A 21,164-nucleotide genomic window follows, 5' to 3' on the forward strand; every position below is an offset into this window, starting at 1 on the left:
CTTTTTCCGGATACAGACTAACACGGCTGCTACTCTGAAACCTGTCATTAAGAAAAAATAATATTGCTTTTCTCCCAATGATACATTTTAGCTACTTTGTGTTTTCTAACATAATCCCACCTTCCCTGCTGCAGGAAGCAAGTTCTAATTGTATATAACCATTTCACAGTGGCTGGTATTGTTGATTTAGCAAACCTCTCCTTGTAGCTGCCTATCCGCTTTGAGGGCAGACATACCATCGGATTCAGAGACCATGATCGATGAACTGTGTCCCAGCGAAATCGTGCTGACACTGCTCAGGGAAGCATTCTGCTCGTTCACACGCTGCTCACTCTGGCCCAGTACAGCTTCCACACTGCGGACTTTACAGCTGATTCCACAGCCTGGGACTGCCTGAAAATCTGTGCAGTATCCCAGGCTCTCTGTGCCAAGTTCCTGCAAACATAATAATAATAACAACGAGAACTTGTAACACACTTTGAATCATCAAAGTGACGCACAAATATCAGCTAATTCATTCTCAAAACACCACAGAGAAGTTGCTCTCCTCCTCCCCCTTTTACAGAGAGGTAACAGAGAGAAAGGTTAAGTGATTTGCTGGAAGCCACATGCAGCATCAGAGTCAGAATGGGGACTGGAAGCCAGAAGTTCTCGTTTCTAATGCTATTATTAGATTTCTAGAAACAGGGATCACCATACCAGATCAGATCAGAGGTCCATCTATTCCAGTGACCCATCACTGACAGTGGATAATATCAGATTCTGCAGAAGAAAAAAACCCCATAATGGAAAACCTGCCCATAAACAAGTACCAGGAAGCTACATGATTGCCCCGTGCCCCAAGCATGACTGTTTATATTCCTTATAGCTTTTTGATCCAATCTCTAATCTACCACTACACCATGCTGCCTCTTGGAAGGATCAGCTTTCAACTACGCTGTAGGGGAATATGAGCTTTTTTTTTAAAATGACTACAGTTAAAAAAACGTATTTAATACTTAAAGGCTATTGGTTTGACCAAGGGATTAAGAAACAGCTTGTCTGTGGTGCTCCTTTCGGGACTTTTAAAGAAAATGATAACAGCCTTTACTATCGAATCAGAGGGAGAAGTTAAAGAATGGGGTTGTGTGATGGGGTATGTACCCCATAGAGGCCCTGAATGGATTATTGTGTGCCTGAGAGGCCAGTTATGTTATCTGGCTGCCCCTGAAGGGACAGGCAGACTGAACTGATCACGAAGCCCAGCTGGGCAGGAGCAGGCGGGTTAGTATACAAAGAGGAAGTTTGTAGTAAACGGGAGTGGCATGGAGAGTCTGCAATCACTTTCTGGGAACAGAGATGGTAAGGAGGAAGCCGGGGTAGGAGGAGAATAAGCTCTGGGATCCTCGCCCTGGAAGGAGGGTCAACCTAGGGAAGTTGCAGAGAAGAGAGCCTGAGAAAGACTGGGTAGGAAGGAGCCCAGGGAAACAGCAGCAAGTGGAACCGTGCCAGACCTTGGCTACTGGTTATATGGTCCCTGGGATGGAATCCGGTGTAGTGGGAGGGCCTGGGTGTCCCTATCAGCCATGGTAAGGTGACATGAGTCTGGGGAAGTGAACATTAGAAAGCCCTGAGGCAAGGATGTGAGAAGCACTGGGCACAGAGTCAGGGGCCAGAGACCTGACACAAGGTCTTGGAATTATTTGTTGGACTTCTGTTTGTTGAACTTTGTTACCCCCAAAAGGGGAGGACATAAATATTGTGACCTGGCCGGAGGACCAAGTTACAGAAGAGAGACCAACGGAGCAACCATCAGGAGGGGGCACCATATGGGGAGAGAGCCGCTAAGCCACGCCTGGCCACGAGGAGGCGTTCCTGCAGTGAGTGAACCACTTCACAGGTTGCCAAGACCATTTTGTATAACTCTAAATTTATAAAGAGGAAATAGTCAAATTATAAAGCTAATGGACCCTAATAATTTCCAAGGTATTCACTGAATTCAACAGAGCTACTCATGGCCTATTGAGCAGTCTAGCGATAGTTTAGAAATGCCAGTGAATATACTACAAATATATGCAAATAGGTAAGGGCCATACAAGCAAGCTATGGTCAGGGGACAAGTGAGGCAAGTGATATAATAGAAGTGACTAGAGTAGATTCAAATACAGCATCCAGGAGAAGATAGCACATTAAAAAAATATAAGGCAGGCATCCAGATCATTACCAGCTATAATTCTTCTCCTTCCAAGTAGGCATTTTAATTTTCTAAGTATTTACCCCTAAAGGTTTATACTAGATGTGCTGGATATTCATATTGTTGCCAAATTTATCTTTTCATAAGTCAGTTAACATCGGCCAGTAGCCCAGTGGCTTTTATGTAAGCATAAGGGGAGGCTGTTATTTATGATTGCCTTCCTTTTGTGTTTCTGGTTGTGTTTTCATTCTTCCTGAAGTATTAGGGGAACACATGCCACAGATGGTATTTGCTGATTTGCATAGAGATGGGTAATCTCAGAGACTAGCTACTTTCATTTGTCAAACTCAAGGGCTCACAGTTCATGTGATACTTAGATTTGTTAAAATCTTTCTGGCTAAATTTAGTGATCAGATAAATAACTTATAGAACTGGCTACTGTCAGGCAACGTGTAGGAAGGGACTATACAGGCTTCTTGTGAATTATTAAATTGAATCACAATTCCACCTGTCCATAGTCCAGTTCCATGTTCTAGGTACCCATTCTATGTATTTATTTGGAAGTTTATACTAGGTGGCTGTTGCCAAGGCAACTGAATTATTACAGTAGCATCTAGAAGCTCCAACAAAAATCCAGGCCCCATTGTGTCAGCCACAGTAACAAACANAGCATCTAGAAGCTCCAACAAAAATCCAGGCCCCATTGTGTCAGCCACAGTAACAAATATCATGAGAGACAGTCCCTGCCCTGAAGGGCTTATGATCTAAATAAGACAGACAAAGGGTGAGAAGTGAAGTGACTTGCCCAGGGTCACACATCAGATCAGTGGCAGAAACTGAATTAGAACACAGGTCTCTGAACTCTCAGCTCAGTGCTCTTCCCACTAAACCAGGCAGTTTCTTGTAATACCACCAGTTATAAATCATAGTGTAAAACTCCCCCCGCCTGCAGCTCAATTATCCATTATTAAAAGTCATCAAAAGCTTGGCCAGAATAAATGCTGCACTGTAACCTGAAGGTCATCATGCTCAGACTCTGGCAAATCAGCAAGGGAAAGCAGATTCCAGATGAACTGGCCTTTTATTAAGAAGACCTGTCGTCAGCCAGAGGAAGTTTAAAACCTGGAACTGATAGTGAGAACGACTTAGCAGATCCTAACTCCCATGGTAGGAAGCATGTAACATCCTGCAAGTCTCCAGGTTAATTATTAGCTTACTCACCTGGAACTGTGACTCTACCTACAATGCAACAGTACTAACATCTTTCATTTAGGTCAGGCAGGGAACTATGTTGACTGCAGACACTAAGATCCTATTCACAACCAGGAATGGAAAGTGGGAATCCCAGGTCTAAATCATTCTTTAAACAAAAGCAAGCAGCTAGGGCTTGCCATTTCCTGACCATCATCAGGCTGGAAACCACATTCTTAGTGCTTTTCATAAACCTGGTTCTTCTAAGTGCTACAGCCCATAATCAGATTTAAGGTCTTAATGGTTTGTAAAGATGGCAGGTCTCACTGTGAAGCCAGGTCTACCCAGCTGTGTCTGGCTTATTCAGTGCAATACTGCTGCTCACACCAATATCCTTGGGCAGTACTTGAAATACATACCTCTTTACAGTATTTAGTGACAGCCATTCCTAAGGGATGCTCACTGCTGGCTTCTGCAGTGCCGACAATTGCAAGTACCTTCTTTAGAGACAGCTTAGCCGTGTCCCCTAGCAAGAGCATCCTCATGACTTTAGGAACGCCACAGGTGATGGTCCCGGTTTTATCAAACATCACAGTCTTTATCTGCAAGAAATAACATATTTCAATTACTGCTGTAATATTAAACTCAAGCAGAGCGAGTATGAGAATGGTTGGAAAGAGCTCTTCGTGCTAGACATAGCATATGTACAATATAATGTCTCTGTTCAAGTGTGCGTGTGGTTGAGAAGTATAATCAATTAATGTTCCTTCATGAATATTTTACTTTTTATGCACACACACAACATGCAAAATAGGCACATCATTGGCAGTCAACCTTCTCTGCCAGTATAAAAAGGGAATAATCTACGCAAGTTACAGGTGTCTATACCATGAACTGTCCTGTGCTCATATTCTACCTAATTTTCTTTTCCTTCTCTGAGTGATTGTCATTAAAATGTCAGCATTTACCATAAATTACCCCACCTTGATAACTTAGACAATGCAGTTATTTCCTATTTTAAGTATCAGTAAAACTGGGGTATTTCACTATATAATAATTAGTTAGTACAAGTGTTGCAATTTTAATGGCAAACAGTGTGTGCACAGAATTCATGAAATGTGTATTTAAACTCAACTGACAATATCTAAAGTATTAAATAGTGGCATATATTTTCCTCTCTCAACATGAGAAGAACAGTTTTTAGATGCTGTACTAACAACCAATGAGCAGCAGCATTTGTATGGTGCTTTGAAGCAGTTCAGACATGAACCCATTAAATCATAGAATCATAGAATATCAGGGTTGGAAGAGACCTCAGGAGGCCATCCAGTCCAACCCCCTGCTCAAAGCAGGACCAATCCTCAACTAAATCATCCCAGCCAGGGCTTTTTCAAGCCTGACCTTAAAAATCACTAAGGAAGGAGATTCCACCACCTCCCTAGGTAACCCATTCCAGTGCTTCACCACCCTCCTAGTGAAAAAGTTTTTCCTAATATCCAACCTAAACCTCCCCCACTGCAACTTGAGACCATTACTCCTTGTTCTGTCATCTGGTGCCACTGAGAACAGTCTAGATCTATCCTCTTTGAAACCCCCTTTCAGGTAGTTGAAAGCAGCTATCAAATCCCCCCTCATTCTTCTCTTCTGCAAACTAAACAATCCCAGTTCCCTCAGCCTCTCCTCATAAGTCATGTGCTCCAGCCCCCTAATCATTTTTGTTGCCCTCCACTGGACTCTTTCCAATTTTTCCACATCCTTGTTGTAGTGTGGGGCCCAAAACTGGACACACTACTTCAGATGAGGCCTCACCAATGTCGAATAGAGGGGAATGATCACGTCCCTTCATCTGCTGGCAATGCCCCTATTTATACAGCTCAAAATGCTGTTAGCCTTCTTGGCAACAAGGGCACACTGTTGACTCATATCCAGCTTCTTGTCCACTGTAACCCCTAGGTCCTTTTCTGCAGAACTGCTGCCTAGCCATTCAGTCCCTGTCTGTAGCAGTGCATGGGATTCTTTCGTCCTAAGTGCAGGACTCCGCACTTGTCCTTATTGAACCTCATCAGATTTCTTTTGGCCCAATCCTCTAATTTGTCTAATTTGTCCCTCTGTATGCTATCCCTACCCTCCAGCGTATCTACCACTCCGCCCAGTTTAGTGTCAATGTCACAAGATTCCTGCAAGGTAGGGAGAGAAGTACTTGTAGTAACCCCTTTGACAGCTGGAACAAAGGTGAAAGTGACTTGGCACAAGGTCATACAGCAAGTCAGTGGACCAGCTGGGATGAGAAGTCAGAATCTGCTGGCTCTCACCCCTTTGCAGTGACCATTAAGAAAACACTGCCTCGCTCTGTGATTCCAAAAAGTATCTATCTTCAAAAATGATAAAAGCAATGACCAATTTAAAAAAAAATAATTTTCCATAGATTAACAGAATTTGCTGGGAAATTCTGTTCTAGCTGGCAACCAGTATAAATGATATTAATACAACATTTCTGTGATGAAATATTAACCTTGTGGGCCATTTCCAGAGGTTTTCCTCCTTTGATGAGAATACCATTCTGGGCAGCAACTCCTGTGCCCACCATCACAGCTGTTGGAGTAGCCAAGCCCAAGGAACAGGGGCATGCAATGCACAGCACAGTGATTGAGGTTTGAAATGCAAACCTCAGTATTACTTCAGCTTTTGAGAGGTGTTTGTTCTGATGCTGCAAGTAAAAACAAACAACAACAACAAAACAGATAAAGATTTATGTTTGCTAACATAGGAGACAATGCACCAAATGTCTAGTAAACAGCAGTAATTTCAAACATGCATCTATCTGGAAATCTCAGATACAGAAAACAGAACAACAGATTATAGTTACCAGGCATACTAGGAATATTATATTCATTTAGTGGCAAGTCCCACCCTCAGAGCACAGACTGAGCAGCAGGGCAGCATGCTATACCTTGATTTTGGTAAGGCTTTTGACACAATATTGCATGACATTGTCATAAGAAAACTAGAGGAATGTGGTCTATAAGAAAGTACTATAAGGTAGGTGCTCAACTGGTTGAAAGACTGTACTCAAAGAAAAAAGAACGAGGAGTACTTGTAGCACCTTAGAGACTAACAAATTTATTTGGGGATAAGTTTTCATGGGCTAAAACCCACTTCATCGGATGCATGCAGTGGAAAATACAGTAGGAAGTTATATAAACACACAAAAAGAACATGAAAAAATGGGTGTTGCCATACCAACTCTAACGAGACTAATCAATTAAAGTGGGCTATTATCAGCAGGAGACACAAGGTGACGGCTAGTGGAGTTCTGTTACTCCAGGACAGGCCCAACAAAGAAAGTAACAGAACACCACTAGCCGTCACCTTCATCCCCCAACTAAAACTTCTCCAGAACATCATTAAGGATCTACAACCTATCCTGAAGGACGATCCCTCACTCTCACAGATCTTGGGAGTCCTCACTTACAGACAGCCCCCCAACCTGAAGCAAATACTCACCAGCAACCACACACCACACAACAAAAACACTAATCCAGGAACCTATCCTTCCAACAAAGCCCGTTGCCAACTCTGTCCGCATATCTGTTCAAGGGACACCATCATAGAACCTAATCACATCAGCCACGCCATCAGGGGCTTGTTCACCTGCACATCTACCAATGTGATATATGCCAGCATGTGCCAGCAATGCCCCTCTGCCATGTACATTGACCAAACCGGACAGTCTCTATGCAAAAGAATAAATGGACACAAATCAGACGTCAAGAATTATAATATTCAAAAACCAGTCGGAGAACACTTCAATCTCCCTGGTCACTCAATTACAGACCTAAAAGTCACAATTTTCCAAAAAAAATCCTTCAAAAACAGACTAACAAGAAACTGCAGAACTGGAATTAATTTGCAAACTGGACACCATTAAATTAGGCTTGAATAAAGACTGGGAGTGGATAGGTCATTATACAAAGGAAAAACTATTTCCACAAGCTAATTTTTCCCCTACTGTTACTCATACCTTCTGGTCAACTGTTTGAAATGGGCCATCCTGATTATCACTACAAAAGTTCTTTTTCTCCTGCTGATAATAGCCCACCTTAATTGATTAGTCTCATTAGAGTTGGTATGGCAACACCCATTTTTTCCATGTTCTCTGTGTGTATATATATCTTCCTATGAATCCGATGAAGTGGGTTTTAGCCCACGAAAGCTTATGCCCAAATAAATTTGTTAGTCTCTAAGGTGCCACGAGTACTCCACGTTCTTTTTGCTGATACAGACTAACATGGCTACCACTCTGAAACCTGTACCCGAAGAGTAGTTATCAATGGTTTGCTGTCAAATTGGGAGGTTGTATCTAGTGGGGCCTCACAGGAGTCAGTCCTAGGTCCGGTACTATTCAATATTTTCCATTAATGACTTGGATAATGGAGTATATACTTATAAAATTTGCAGATGACACGAAGATGGGAGGAGTTGCAAGCACTGTGGAGGACAGGTTTAAAATGCAAAATGACCTTGACAAATTGGAGAATTGGTCTGAATTCAACAAGATGAAATTCAGTGCAAAGTACTTCACTTAGGAAGGAAAAATCAAATGCACAATTACAAAATGGAGAATAACTGTCTAGGTGGTAGCACTGCTGAAAAGGATCTGAGAGATTATAGTGGGCCACAAACTGAATGAGTCATCAATGTGATGCAGCTGTAAAAAAAGGCTAATATGATTCTGGGATCTATTAACAGGAGTATTGTATGTAAGACACAGGTGGTAACTGTCCTGCTCTACTTGGCACTGGTGCAGCCCCAGCTGGAGAACTGTGTCCAATTCTGGGCATCACACTTTAGGAAAGATGTGGACAAATTGGAATAAGTCTAGCGGAGAGCAGCACAAATGAGAAAAGGTTTAGAAAACCTGACCTATAAGGAAAGGTTAAAAAAACTGGCCACGCTTATTCTTGAGAAAAGAAGCCTGAGGGGGGACCTGATAACAGTCTTCCAATATATTAAGGACTGTTATAAAGAGGACAGTGATTAGTTGTTCTCCATGTTCACTGAAGGTAGGACAAGAAGCAATGGGCTTAATCTGCAGCAGAGGAGATTTAGGTTAGATATTAGGAAAAGCTTTCTAACTATAAGGATAATTAAGCTCTGGAATAGGATTCCAGGGGAGGTCATGGAGTCCTCATCACTGAAAACTTTTAAAAACAAGTTGGACAAACACCTGTCAGGGATGGTTTAGGTTTTCTTGATCCTGCCTCAGCACATGTGGCTGGATTAGATGACTTCTCAAGGTCCCTTCCAGCCTTACATTTCTATGACTCTATGCTGGGATCCCAATGGGGTTGGGTGAGAAGAGATCCTCCACCAGGAGAAGTAGAAGACCTGTTCCACAGTGAGCTATAGCCAATGGATCCACATAGTGATAGATCCATTGGCAGTACACCTCTCACCTGTTACGCCCCCAAACTTCTTCCATCCCCACATGGGCCCCCAAAATTTTGCTTATACCCCACTCCTGTGGAGATTTACCATTTGGAGTAATAAGCATTGCAAATGCAAAAGTGCTGCTATGCAGATTTGTTCCCAAGTAATAATACAACCAGTTGTGTTTTCCCCTCCACCCGCGAGGATGAATATGCCATCTCTGGGATGCACAGCCTTCCACAATCTATGAGCCTGGCAGTACAGTTTACACGTCTTAAATGTAATCAATATGCCATTCATCTTTCTAAAGACCAGATCCACAATCAGCAGGAGCGCAGGCCTCTGGACCATATTCATCCCGGTATATCTCCATTGATTTCATTTTTTGTCAGAATCACATGCAGAGATGAAGATGGACTGACAACTCTGTTGAAGCTGGCCAAAAATTAACTGCATAAACACATTTAGTCTATTCTACACAGAAACCTAACACATTTGAGAGTTGAGGGTGCTTGGCATCTGGCAGGATCATACCTTTGGAAAGTACAAAAGCTACATAACTAACATTGGGCTGTTGAGAGCAAATATTGGGACCAACGGCACTACTTACAGGAAAGTATTTCTGAACAACATCAAAGTTTATAAAGCCAATTGTGATCCACACTAGCAATGTCACTGTTGAAATGATGATGATAAATGGAACAAAATATCCACTAAACTTATCAGCCAATTGCTGGATGGGTGCCTACAAAAATAAAACACAAAGATACTTGTTTTATGACTAAAACAACAACTATAAGCAGAGTGGACATGATAACATCTACCAACCCTTATTCCATAACTGAGTTGTTTTTTTTAAGTCTGTTTCTTGATGATTCCAAAACAAATACACCTCTACCCCGATATAATGCGACCCGACATAACACAAATTCAGATATAACGCAGTAAAGCACTGCTCCGGGGAGGTGGGGCTGCGCACTCTGGTGGATCAAAGCAAGTTCGATATAACACGGTTTCACCTATAACGCGGTAAGATTTTTTGGCTCCCGAGGACAACGTTATATCGAGGTAGAGGTGTATCACAAGAGCAAAAGCCTTGCTGATTTATATACAAAAGTGAAGTATTTTTATTTTTACCTTTGACATCTGAGCTTCTTCTACCAATTTCACAATTTGTGCCAGGGTGGTGTCAGACCCAACGTGAGTTGCATTAACAAGAACTGAGCCATGCGCATTTATAGAACCTGCAATCACTGTGCTCCCAGGTTTTTTAGTGACTGGCATGGCTTCCCCTAGAACAAAACAGCAATAGGTCAGGACAACTATCTAAGTAGTCTGGGAGCACAGGTACATAAAGATAGATAGCCTGCTACATGCTAGATAATAATTCAGTTTTGAACCATAATTTGAAAGACTGAGTCTATTAAAAGGCTGTGTCACTTTTCAGGAAAATGTTTTCCCATGTTCATTTTCACAGCAGGATCCTCAGCAACCATCCACTGACTCTTTCTTGCTCACTTTGTCACTCGCTCCCCTCCAGAGGCCTGATCCAGAGCCCACAGAGGTCGTTCCATTCACTCCAACAGGTTTTGGATCAGACAGCACGGCAGAACCTACAGTCTGTTTGGCTAGCAGTTATTGATTCTGAAGGTTATTGATTCCAGTGCTAGCCCATTGGGGGTCCTAATCAGGAATATTTCTGCTCCCACCCAACACATGCTAATAATTAATAGGGAGCCCCCTTGAGCTGCTCGGGGGCCCTAAGCAGTTGCTTAGTCTGCTTATGCCTAGCGCCGGCTCTGCCTATTGTTTATTTTTAAAGCCTTGAATGGACGTGTCCCAGCATATCCGAATGACCTCTGATCCCAGCCCCTCATAAAGATCAGAATCAGTTAGTTCACGGTGCCTCAGTTGCAACCTTGAGACAAATGAGCTAGACTAGTACTGTTGTTTTTTAATTATGCACCTCAGCCAGAGAATTCACCATTTATCACATTACTAGTCAGTCTGCCCAGGCTCAGCAGATGGTTGGAACGAGGTGGAACAATACTGTAACAAGTCCATCACCACCTAGGACATCACCACGCTGCACTGCTTGGCCACTTAGAACATCATGAGATTAGTGGGGAGGGAATTCAAATTTTCACGTTCCAAAATTGCATTAAAGTGAGGTAAAGGAGAATCCTCTTTAGCCATACTCCTCTGAGCATAGAGCCTGAGACTCTTCCTGGCCCTTGTACAAAATATGCACAGGGGAAAAGGGAAGGCTCTTTCGTCTTTCACTCCCTCTCTTCTGTGCACCCCCGCAAACACCAGGGACAAATTGGCTCAATACATGCAGACATCTTAGGAGAAATCTTTTTGGCATCTATGTCAGAGATCAAGTGGTCTAGCCCCCTCCCTTCCAGAGACTAGAGAAGCTGCCACCTCTGCAAAGTTCCCATGTTCAGACTGGCTCCACTAGTGTAGTAGTGCTTGTCACAATTTGTATTTCTTTTGTCATATTTTTTTCTCCACATGGGGTTAGTGATGTGAATGGTTCTCAAAATGAGAAAATTCCACCCACCCTCCAAAATCAAATCAAACCCAAACCAAGTAAGCAAATGAAGTGTTAAGGTTTATAGTTCTTTTAAAGAATGTATAATGGCAGGAACCAGGTTAAAAAATAATATATCTATGTGTCTGTCTCAACATCAGTTTCCCATGAGGAAACTTCATGAAGTAGAAAAAATTCTGGTGAGCATAACAAATGTTAGTCAATAATGCTATCCTTCTATCCTGCTCCCTTGATGAATGCTTGGGGTTGTCCTTCTCAAGTCCACGCATTCACTTCCTGATGGATTTGAGCTGTTGTCTATTCACACTTTACTAGTTAGTTTTAAAAATACACCATTTTTGCAAATATGTTCCAGAAAAAACTCCCTCCTGGTCCCCTGAACCTTTTAGAACTAAGACAACTGTGCCTAAACCCCTTAGTCCTGAAGTCCATGCAACACTGCTATTAGCTGATCAACAGAAGTCATGATGGTCAGAATTGGACAGATCCAGTCTTCCCCAAAGTCCGATGTAACCAGATATCAGGGTTTGAATCAGCCTGCTATACAGGCCAGTCCCATAAAGTAATCTGAATCTATATCAGAACTTTCCCAAAACTAAGAGAAGTGGATGAAGAGGAGAATGAATATGGGGAACAAGTGTGAACAGTTTAAGAAGGAGATCCAGCAGCCAGCTAGCTTTGCTAAGCATAAAGAAAATTACCAGTAATGAGAGATTCATCTGCCATAGAGCTGCCTTCAATGACTTTTCCATCAACTGGGAACTTCCCACCAGGGACAACTTTTACAATGTCACCCCGCTGAACCAGTTCAACAGCCACCTGCTCCTCCCTGTAAGAAGCACCCAGTTATGAGAGATGAACAATATGATCATTAATAGGAACAAAAATACTTTTACCGTTAAATGCATCAGATCTAGTCAGCCCATCCCAGCAGGCTGAAGGGCTTTGGGTGAATTATATATACCTGATGACGGAGTGGTCAGGTCCAAGAGTCACTATGGTAGCTTCAGTAGCTTGGAGAGACATTAGTTTAGCAAGTGCTTCTGATGTTTTACTCTATGAAAACAACATAAATAAAGATAAATGCTTGAGAAGTTGGTCCAATAAAAGATATTACCTCACCCATCATGTGTCTCACATTTTAAGTAGACATGCACAGAGGGCTGGACTTGACCTCTCAAGATCCCTTCCAGACCCACATTTCTATGATCCTGTGTGTGCAGTTAATATAGCAACCCACCAGGCTCTGATCAAACTGCAGCGTATACCACACTGCACGCCAGAAACGTTCCTATCAAAAGACATGTAAGCAGTTTCTGTTCATAGAGATGTCATATTATTTTCACCATTACTGTACATAAGTGCTTAACGTGTAGACTGGTTACCTTTGCTATGTGTTCCAACCATCTCCCAAGAGAAATGAATACGAATAACATGGGTGGTGTGTCAAAGAATGTGACGGGGCTTTCCTCTGCCTTTTCGGCTATAGCCACCACCAAGATCACACAAGAGTATATATAAGCAATAGTTGTGGCCAGCACAATCAGTACATCCATATTGGCTGTTTTGTGCTTCAGTGATTTGTAGGCTTGGACATAAAAGTACCATCCACCGAGGAACTGTCAGTGAAAGTATATACAAATGCCTATTAATCACAGCAGTGAAAGCAGGGCATATACAGCACAAATTATAGCAAAGAGCTGTAAATAATGAGGCTGACGTTAATGAGCCTGATTCTTAGCTCACACTGGTTTAAACCATGGTCTAACTTCAATGGAATTGTCTTATAATGTAAACCCTTGGGGACAGAGACTGTCTTTGTTCTCTTTGTGCAACACTTCACACAATGGGGTCCCCTGTCTATGACAAACGAAAAATAATGGAGTTACTCCTGATTTACACCAGTGTGTGTAAGAGAGAATTAGGTCCATTAAATAGAAATGTTCTAAATGGTTAAATGTAGTCATGTCATAGCAGGACTGTGAGGAAATGCTTTTAAAGCCTCATTGCAAAAGAACAGGAATGCAGCAGGAAAAAAGTGATGGAAGTTCACGGCTACCCCACCTACCCATCGCTTCAGTCTCACTCTTTTATCTTACCCCCTTTTCACTTCTCGATCCCCACCCCTCTGTGCTCCTTTCACCCTCTCACTGCTCTGTGTTGTACACATCCCTCCTTTATCCTTTCACATTAACTGCTGCAGTCTCAACAATCCTGTGAGGTTAGTAGGTCAGTATTATTATCCTTTTTATTACAGCGCAGGGGGAAATTGTGGCATAAAGATTAAGTGACTTGTCCCAGGTCACACAGTGACCAAATCAAGAGTTGAACTCAGGACCTTAACTCTTCTAGCATAATTTTCAGCCCGCTCCCCAAAGAGTTCAATCTAACCAGGCATGACATGACAGGTGAACAGAGAAAATAAAGGGGTGCCATGCCGGGCTGAACATTATGCTAGAAGAGTTAAGGTTCTGAGTTCAACTCTTGATTTGGTCACTGACTCACTTTATACATATATATAAAATCACACTTGCACAATACATTATAATTATCAATACCAGTTTAATAGGGCCACTTTATCCTATATATCCTGAATTTACAGGGGGATGGATGCAATCCAATAAGGCTTTCCAGTCTAATTTTTTTTTTATTAAATCAGATTATGTAGAGGACATTGAAAGGAAAGAAAATACCCAAGAAATACTGTTTACATACCTGAACCAAAGTGCACAAAACAAAGAAGAGAAGATTTAAAATAGATAATCCAGGAATTAGATTTTGTTCCAGCACCATAGTGCCGTGCTGTTGGCCATCAGGTATTAGCATATAAATCATTAAGATTAAGACGGGGATTCCAAACACTAGGCTGCACAAGAAAGATTTCCTCCATCTGAAAAGTAGAAGTAGTGAATCCATGGTATTAGAGTACACTTTGGTAGTACTGGGGCCAAATACTGCACATGTACGGCTCCCCGGCTGAGCGAATTCAGCCCTCGTAAGAACTGGCTCCAAGTCATTACTTGTTTCCAGTGATTAAACACTTTGGCTGAAGAAGTTCCTTTGCCACCTGCATGTTTCAGATACATAACTCTCTACAAGTAAAAACTGAAAGGTAATCCAAATGGGTATAAGAGTAATTGAACTGAACAGCAAATGACTAAGTACGTGCATATTAAATACGCCTTGCACAAGCATAAACCAGATTTACTGGTGTGCAGATTACTGTTACACTTGTAGAGGCCCTCTCTTTGTGACAGTCGTACTTACTGTTTTATTTCCTTTTTGTGATCCAAGTTATGAGCATTAGGGTCTCTCTTGGCCAAGGAAGCATGAAAACCAATTCCCTTTTTATTAAAAAACAAGACAAGAGAGTTTGGTTAATTGAGATTTATTAAGGACAACAAATGAAAACTTCATCTAAAAGGATACATTTAAGATCAGAAATGTCAGAACAGGGAACTGTTCCACACTTTGGTGAATGCCTCCTTTTTATTTATTTATAGTGCCTGTCATAGTGAGAGGAGTTCAGATAATGCCGATGATGATGGAGTAAAAGACAAAACATGGATGGTAAGGTACCTCTATCATTACACATATCCACAGTCATAACAAATCAAACATCCTGGGTTTAACGGTGGGCGCAGCTGGGATTTTGAAGGACTGATATTCCCCCTCAAACTTCACCGAGGAAACATTTAAGAATACAGCAGAACCTCAGTTACGAACACCAGAGTTACAAACTACCAGTCAACCACACACCTCATTTGGAATTGGAAATACACAATCAGGTAGCAGCAGAGACCAAAAACAAAAAAAAAACAAAAACAAAAAAAACCAAATATAGCACAGTACAGTCTTAAACATAAACTACTAAAAATAAAGGGAAAGCACCATTTTTCTTCTGCATAGTAAAGTTTCAAAGCTGTATTAAGTTAATGTTAAGTTGTAAACTTTTGAAAGAACAACCATAATGTTTTGTTCAGAGTTACAAACAACCTCCATTCCCGAGGCATTCGTAACTCTGAGGTTCTACTGTACACAAAATAAAAATAAATAAATAAAAACACCATATGGAGGGTGAGACCGTGTTAAATCTGGTGGGTCTGTGAACCTTGATAGGATCTCCTGAACAGTACAGCACTGCAGGTATATGTCAAGCCACCACAGAAAGCAGCAAGAACCAGCAATGAACAGCATCACAGAAGGAGCCAAAACATTAAACTAATTAGAATGGGACTGCCTTTCCATGTGCTTCTATACTGTGCCCAGAACAATGGGGCCCCAAATCTGACTGGAACTTCACAGGGCTGCTGGAATATAAAACAACACAACTGTTAGCACAGGTCCAAACACTTGATAGCTGGCATTATCTGAAAGGCCAGTGGTAGGATTTGCTTTACAGAACCACCAGCACCACCACCACCTTAATGTACCATTTATCAGTAACTCCCACCATTTACATGGCAACTCACTGTAAGGCTGTACCAATTCTGCAGCTCGGAAACACTCTCTGAAGGAATACCCTAGAGCACAAAATTAATTTAACTGATTTTGGTATAATCTGTTTCCCTGTCATAGTACTCTCTGCCATACTGTTCACACAGAAAAATTACACTTCCTCCTGCCCTTCCTGGAGAAAATGAAAAGCATCCCTAGCAAAATTGGCATGATGATACTGCACTTTGTAACAGATTTTATGGGCGTAGTGGTTCCTGCTGAGCTGGTATTATTTTCTTTAGAGCAGGGGTTCCCAAACTTGGTTTGCGGCTTGTTCAGGTAAGCCCCTGGCGGGCCACGAAACGCTTTGTTTATCTGAGAGTCCACAGGTACGGCCGCTTGCAGCTCCCAGTGGCCATGGTTCACCGTTCCTGGGCAATGGGAGCTGCGGGAAGTGGTGGCCCGGCCCACACTGCTTCCCGCAGCTCCCATTGGCTGGGAACGGCGAACTGCAGCCACTGGGAGCTGCAAGCAACCGTACCTGTGGACGCTTGGGTAAACAAAGCATCTCGTGGCCTCCCAGGGGCTTACCTTGAACAAGCCGCAAGCCAAGTTTGGGAACCCCTGGTTAGAGGCATATTACAAGGTGTTTTGCTTTTAAGAGGCTGCTTTGAACATCTATTGTGCGTCTCACTGATTGTTCTGAACAACCATGGGAGTCAATTCCAATTAAAATTGAGGTACAATAGAACCTCAGAGTTACAAACACCTCAGGAATGGAGGTTGTTCATGTGACACTCTGTACCTCAAAGCAGCACCCCCCCTTTTTTTTTTGGTCTCTGCTGCTGCCTGATTGCGAACTTCCGGTTCCAAAAGAGACGTGTGGTTGACCAGTCAGTTTATAATTCTGAGGTTCTACTGTACGTTTTCAAAGTGGTATTTACCTGGGTTTAGTGCCTTTCTGCTGCATAGCTGCTCTTAGAGTCTCTAGGTGGCAGTAGAGAGCAATCTGAGGTAACATTCCATTGGACTATCTGCAGTTCAGAGAAGCACCTGGTGCAGTACCCGGAGCAGTAACGGAGGGGTACATCACATTTTTACCAGGTATTGATACTTTTAAAAAGCACTGAAATGGTTAATGTCTCTGGAGGCTACCCTTTGAGGTATGTAGCCTCCATTGACCATAAACTATTGGCTTTGTCACATATGTTAAGTGTACTTTATCTAAAGCTGCAAAGGTCAGTGAGCCTTCAGCACTTTTAGTCACTTCCATTTGTTTTAACATCACCTTAGATTTATTATTGGTTTGTTTTAAAAACTTACCTCAATAATTTGTATAATATCTCGAGGTCCAATGATTTCAGGATCAAACTGGATGTGAGCTTTGCTGGTAGCAAGCGCTACCGAGGCATAGAAGATGCCATTAGTTCTGGTTAGTTTGGATTCAATATTGTGAACACAGGAAGCACAAGTCATCCCCGTAATCTGAAGAACAGAATTGTAAATACAGTTAGTGATCTCTACAGTTGAGAGCAACCTCTCTCACCACTGCCCCTTGTTTGGGGCTTTTTAAAGTTATGCAAAAAGTCTGCACTGCTTGTGAAACTGATAAAAAAAAAAAAAAAAGGTTTTCACTGGATTCATGAGGAGTGCAGTGTTTTCCTGCCAAGAAAGCCTTCTCTGTGCACTTGGGTAGCTGTTCATCTCTCTTTACCTAGGAGAAACATTTTTGCTCCTTTTGAATAATTTTTTTCTGGAGTAGTTAAGAAAAGCAGCAGCATCCAGCACCACTGCTGTTCAAAACCACAACCCATTAAAATAGATTCATTTGCAAAGACACATTCCTGTCAAACTTGTACACGTACCACAAAATCCTTACGTTCCTATCATGATACTCACAATAAGCTCTGCATTGCCATCTGTAGCAGTATGATCTTCTATGACTGTAGCATTGAAGCCCAAGTTTTGGATCAGCTGTGCTATTTCAAGAGGCTGAATGCTCTCTGGCTTGTATTTTATCTCCGCTTTTCCTGCCATCAGTGCTACTAGCACTGAAACGATTCCTGCAATGGGAGCAATTTGGGTTATATTAGATACTGTACCTCCTTTGAGAACACATAATGCAATTGATAATCAAGGGGCACACCAGTCATATAATGCTTGGACATTTAATGGCTTTAATCTCTCTCCCCACTCTAGTGTTATGCCATGAGCGTATTGACAAAATACGACAAAAGCTTCCATTTCTCAAGATACAGATTCTTCCCTTTAATTTATTCATGCAATTCCTATTAGCATTTGAAGAATATGAGAATCGGATTGGAAGCTCTTAGGGGCAGGCACTATGTCTTACTATGGGTCTATCCACCAGCTATCCAGTATATCCCCCAACTGGTATAGTCACTGATGGATTGAATATACACCTCTACCCCGACATAACGCGACCCGATATAACACGAATCCAGATATAACGCAGTAAAGCAGTGCTCCGGGTGGGTGGGGCTGCACACTCTGGCAGATCAAAGCAAGTTCGATATAATGCGGTTTCACCTATAATGGGGTAAGATTTTTTGGCTCCCAAGGACAGCGTTTTATCGGGGTAGAGGTGTAGTAGTGTGGCTAGTATCAACATGAGTACATAATTAAGTAAATAAGAATATTAATTACACCTACCCTCAAGAACACATTTTAACGTGTATAACAAAGAGCTTTAGGAGACAGAGCTCTGGACTGGGGCTCAGGAGTCCTGGGTTCAATTCCTGGCTCTGCCACTGCCCTGCTGGGTGACCTTGGGCAAGTCACTTCCCGCCTACTGCCTCAGTTTCCCCATCTGTAAAGTGGGGATGATCCTGACCTGTGTAAAGTGCTTTGAGATTTACTGATGTAAATTGCTATGTAAGAGCTAGGTATTAATTATTATTGACAGAGTGCAGTATCCTTCACATCCAGAAGATCCCAAAGTACTTTACAGACCCTCTCTAGGAATGTTAGACATCTCACCGTCTTCTTTTTGCAGATTTCTTTCAATGTTTGACACACATGATGCGCAGGTCATGCCTGTGATCTGCATAAAGCACTTTTCTGTTGTCGCTACATTGGGTGGCTTTGGACTACTGAGGTAAGAATTCTTTGGCTGGACATCAGACATGTAGCCTTGATGAGACGATTCAGAAACATTTTCTGTTCTCTGGGAAGCTGTCTCCCAAGTATTAGGCTGAATCGCAGCATCCCTGAAAAGAGGTTGATCCATATATTTCCAAGTGGTGGTATCTTGAATAAACACACCATAAACAGAATTAACATGGGTTAACAGACTATGATAAAATGTTTCAAAGCAGCAAACTGGAAACACATTTAACAACAGAAACATCCAAGGTTTTTCAAATGACAGGGTGACTAACTAGCCTGTGATCTTGGCTTCCTTAGCCACAAGTAACTTGTTACTTTTGGGCAGATTACTAACACTGCATGACCATTTTGCTTTATTTAGTGGTAATCCACCTTCAATCAGCGAATGATCCTCTTCTATCTGTTTGTTGATATTAATATCTACTCTGAGGGTGACTTCATGGCAGTTAAAGCATTAGAGAATGAAGCCCAGTTACATGTTCATATTGTCCTCATCTCCTTTCCTTCAGGACTCCAGCTCAGCACCTGATCTCTAACCAGGATTAGAACACGAGAGCATTTCTCACCAGGTAATCCAAATGCTGCTCCATAAATTGAGCAGCGAACTCTGGTGTACACTGGTGTACTTGATCCTGAGAGGTACTGAGCACTCACAAGTCACACTTTTGTCAAGGATATTGTCAATACTTAGCATTCATCAGGATCAGGCCCAGTGGGATCAATTCCTCCCCTTGTCGGGCACTGAGCAGGCCACCTCTGTAGAATACCCAGATGGAGAATCCCCAACCCCAGCCAGATCCATAGACCAGTTTTCTACACTAAGCCAGGGAGCTGCTCCATTTATCTGGGTCTGGGAGGACTCTGCACCCACATCAAGATCTACCCACAGTCAATCTTAGATGCTTGAACTATTGATGTCACCTTCTAACTGGCTATTTTTTGCCACTGTCTTACACTCAGCTGTAAGTGGGAGAACATGGTGGAAGTGAGGTGGAAAGAGTGGGGGCCCCTATCCTGGGGTTGCAATGGGGAAAAAATAGTTCAGGCCCTCTGGGCTGATGGAAGCAAGAGGGTGGAGGCTTGCAGGTGGCCCAGTGGGTACTGGGGAGGAGGGCGGAGATATGTTGGGCTGTGGGGGGTGAGCTGCGATTGGGAAGAGGAACTGATGGATGGAGTGTAGACAGAATGCTGAATGACTTTATTGCTTATTTCCCTGCTTTTTACAGGTTGTGTTGATGTGGATTTTCAGCCTAGCAACCTTAAATCAAAGGTAACAAAAAAGTCTAGGTGGAAACGAATAATAAATCTGCTATAAGCTTAAGCTCTCCCCTACCCCCACCCAGCCAGTTTGTTAAAATATCGTAAAAATCCAGACCAACTTTCTTATCCTCATGCTCTGTTCATGTTACCTTTAAAAGTCTGGGTTATTTTGTGGGTTTTAGCTTTTTTTATTTTGCTAAATGAGTCACAAGTTAATAATGCAAAATATTTATAGCTAAAATCATTTAAAGTACAAACAAAATGGTCTTAAAGTATACTATCTACTGCCCCTCAAATACTAAAACACAGTTTTCCCTAATACCCCATTCCTGGTTTTATTTTAATTATTAAATCAAAGTTTAATCAGTTGTTCAATCTAATTCCATACATTAAATTCTGAAAGAGCAGGATGACTTTAACAAAAAGGGCAGAGTTTGTGGAAAAAGTAGTAAAAAGTGTTATCAATTCTTTTTACATAAAATAGTTTAAACTAGCCTGCATTTTGTCTCATAGTTGGGTATATTAACCAATTTTATACCATTAGATTTCTTTTAATTTAGGCTATGTGTATACTGTATAGAATAATGCTGAAAAACCAGTATAACGCATGTGTAAGAGCCTTATCAACACAACAAAAATAAACTGAATATATTCTTAAGGTAGTTTATCTATAAAATAGTATACAATTTGCTTTGAATGTATGCGTAATTGTTTTCAGAAAGAGAAAAGGAGGGTGGATGTTGGTGCTGTGTCTGTGGGAAAAGAGTGTTCATATCTCTGGTACAGATTATAATTAACTCTTTTACATAAAATAGTTTAAACAAATTCTGTATTTTGTCTAAATGAGGTGTATTAACCAATTTTACATTGTTAGATTTCTTTTAAGGTAGGTTGGGTGTGTTTTGTATAAAATAATGCTGAAAAAACAAGTGTGAATCGTGTGAAAGTGGGTGACATAAAATAATATAAAACTAGTTTGAATTATAC

At 41.8% G+C, this 21,164-nt stretch overlaps 1 protein-coding gene across 1 annotated transcript in view; it reads right to left on the reverse strand.

Moving 5' to 3' along the window:
- ATP7B (ATPase copper transporting beta) overlaps positions 1-19,058 on the reverse strand; it is a gene marked incomplete at its 5' end in the record, with an annotated part of 30,524 nt that extends 11,466 nt beyond the window's left edge. The window contains 13 exon segments of the mRNA XM_034758543.1: positions 237-435; positions 3,784-3,966; positions 5,877-6,071; positions 9,405-9,539; positions 9,932-10,086; positions 12,053-12,180; positions 12,316-12,407; positions 12,737-12,970; positions 14,067-14,241; positions 14,619-14,695; positions 17,112-17,273; positions 17,688-17,851; positions 18,789-19,058. Of these exon segments, the coding sequence (XP_034614434.1) occupies positions 237-435; positions 3,784-3,966; positions 5,877-6,071; positions 9,405-9,539; positions 9,932-10,086; positions 12,053-12,180; positions 12,316-12,407; positions 12,737-12,970; positions 14,067-14,241; positions 14,619-14,695; positions 17,112-17,273; positions 17,688-17,851; positions 18,789-19,058 (2,169 nt within the window).
- Positions 19,059-21,164: the final 2,106 nt, after the last annotated feature.

The sequence above is a fragment of the Trachemys scripta genome, chromosome 1 (assembly GCF_013100865.1).
Source record: "Trachemys scripta elegans isolate TJP31775 chromosome 1, CAS_Tse_1.0, whole genome shotgun sequence".
NCBI classification, from domain to species: domain Eukaryota; kingdom Metazoa; phylum Chordata; order Testudines; family Emydidae; genus Trachemys; species Trachemys scripta.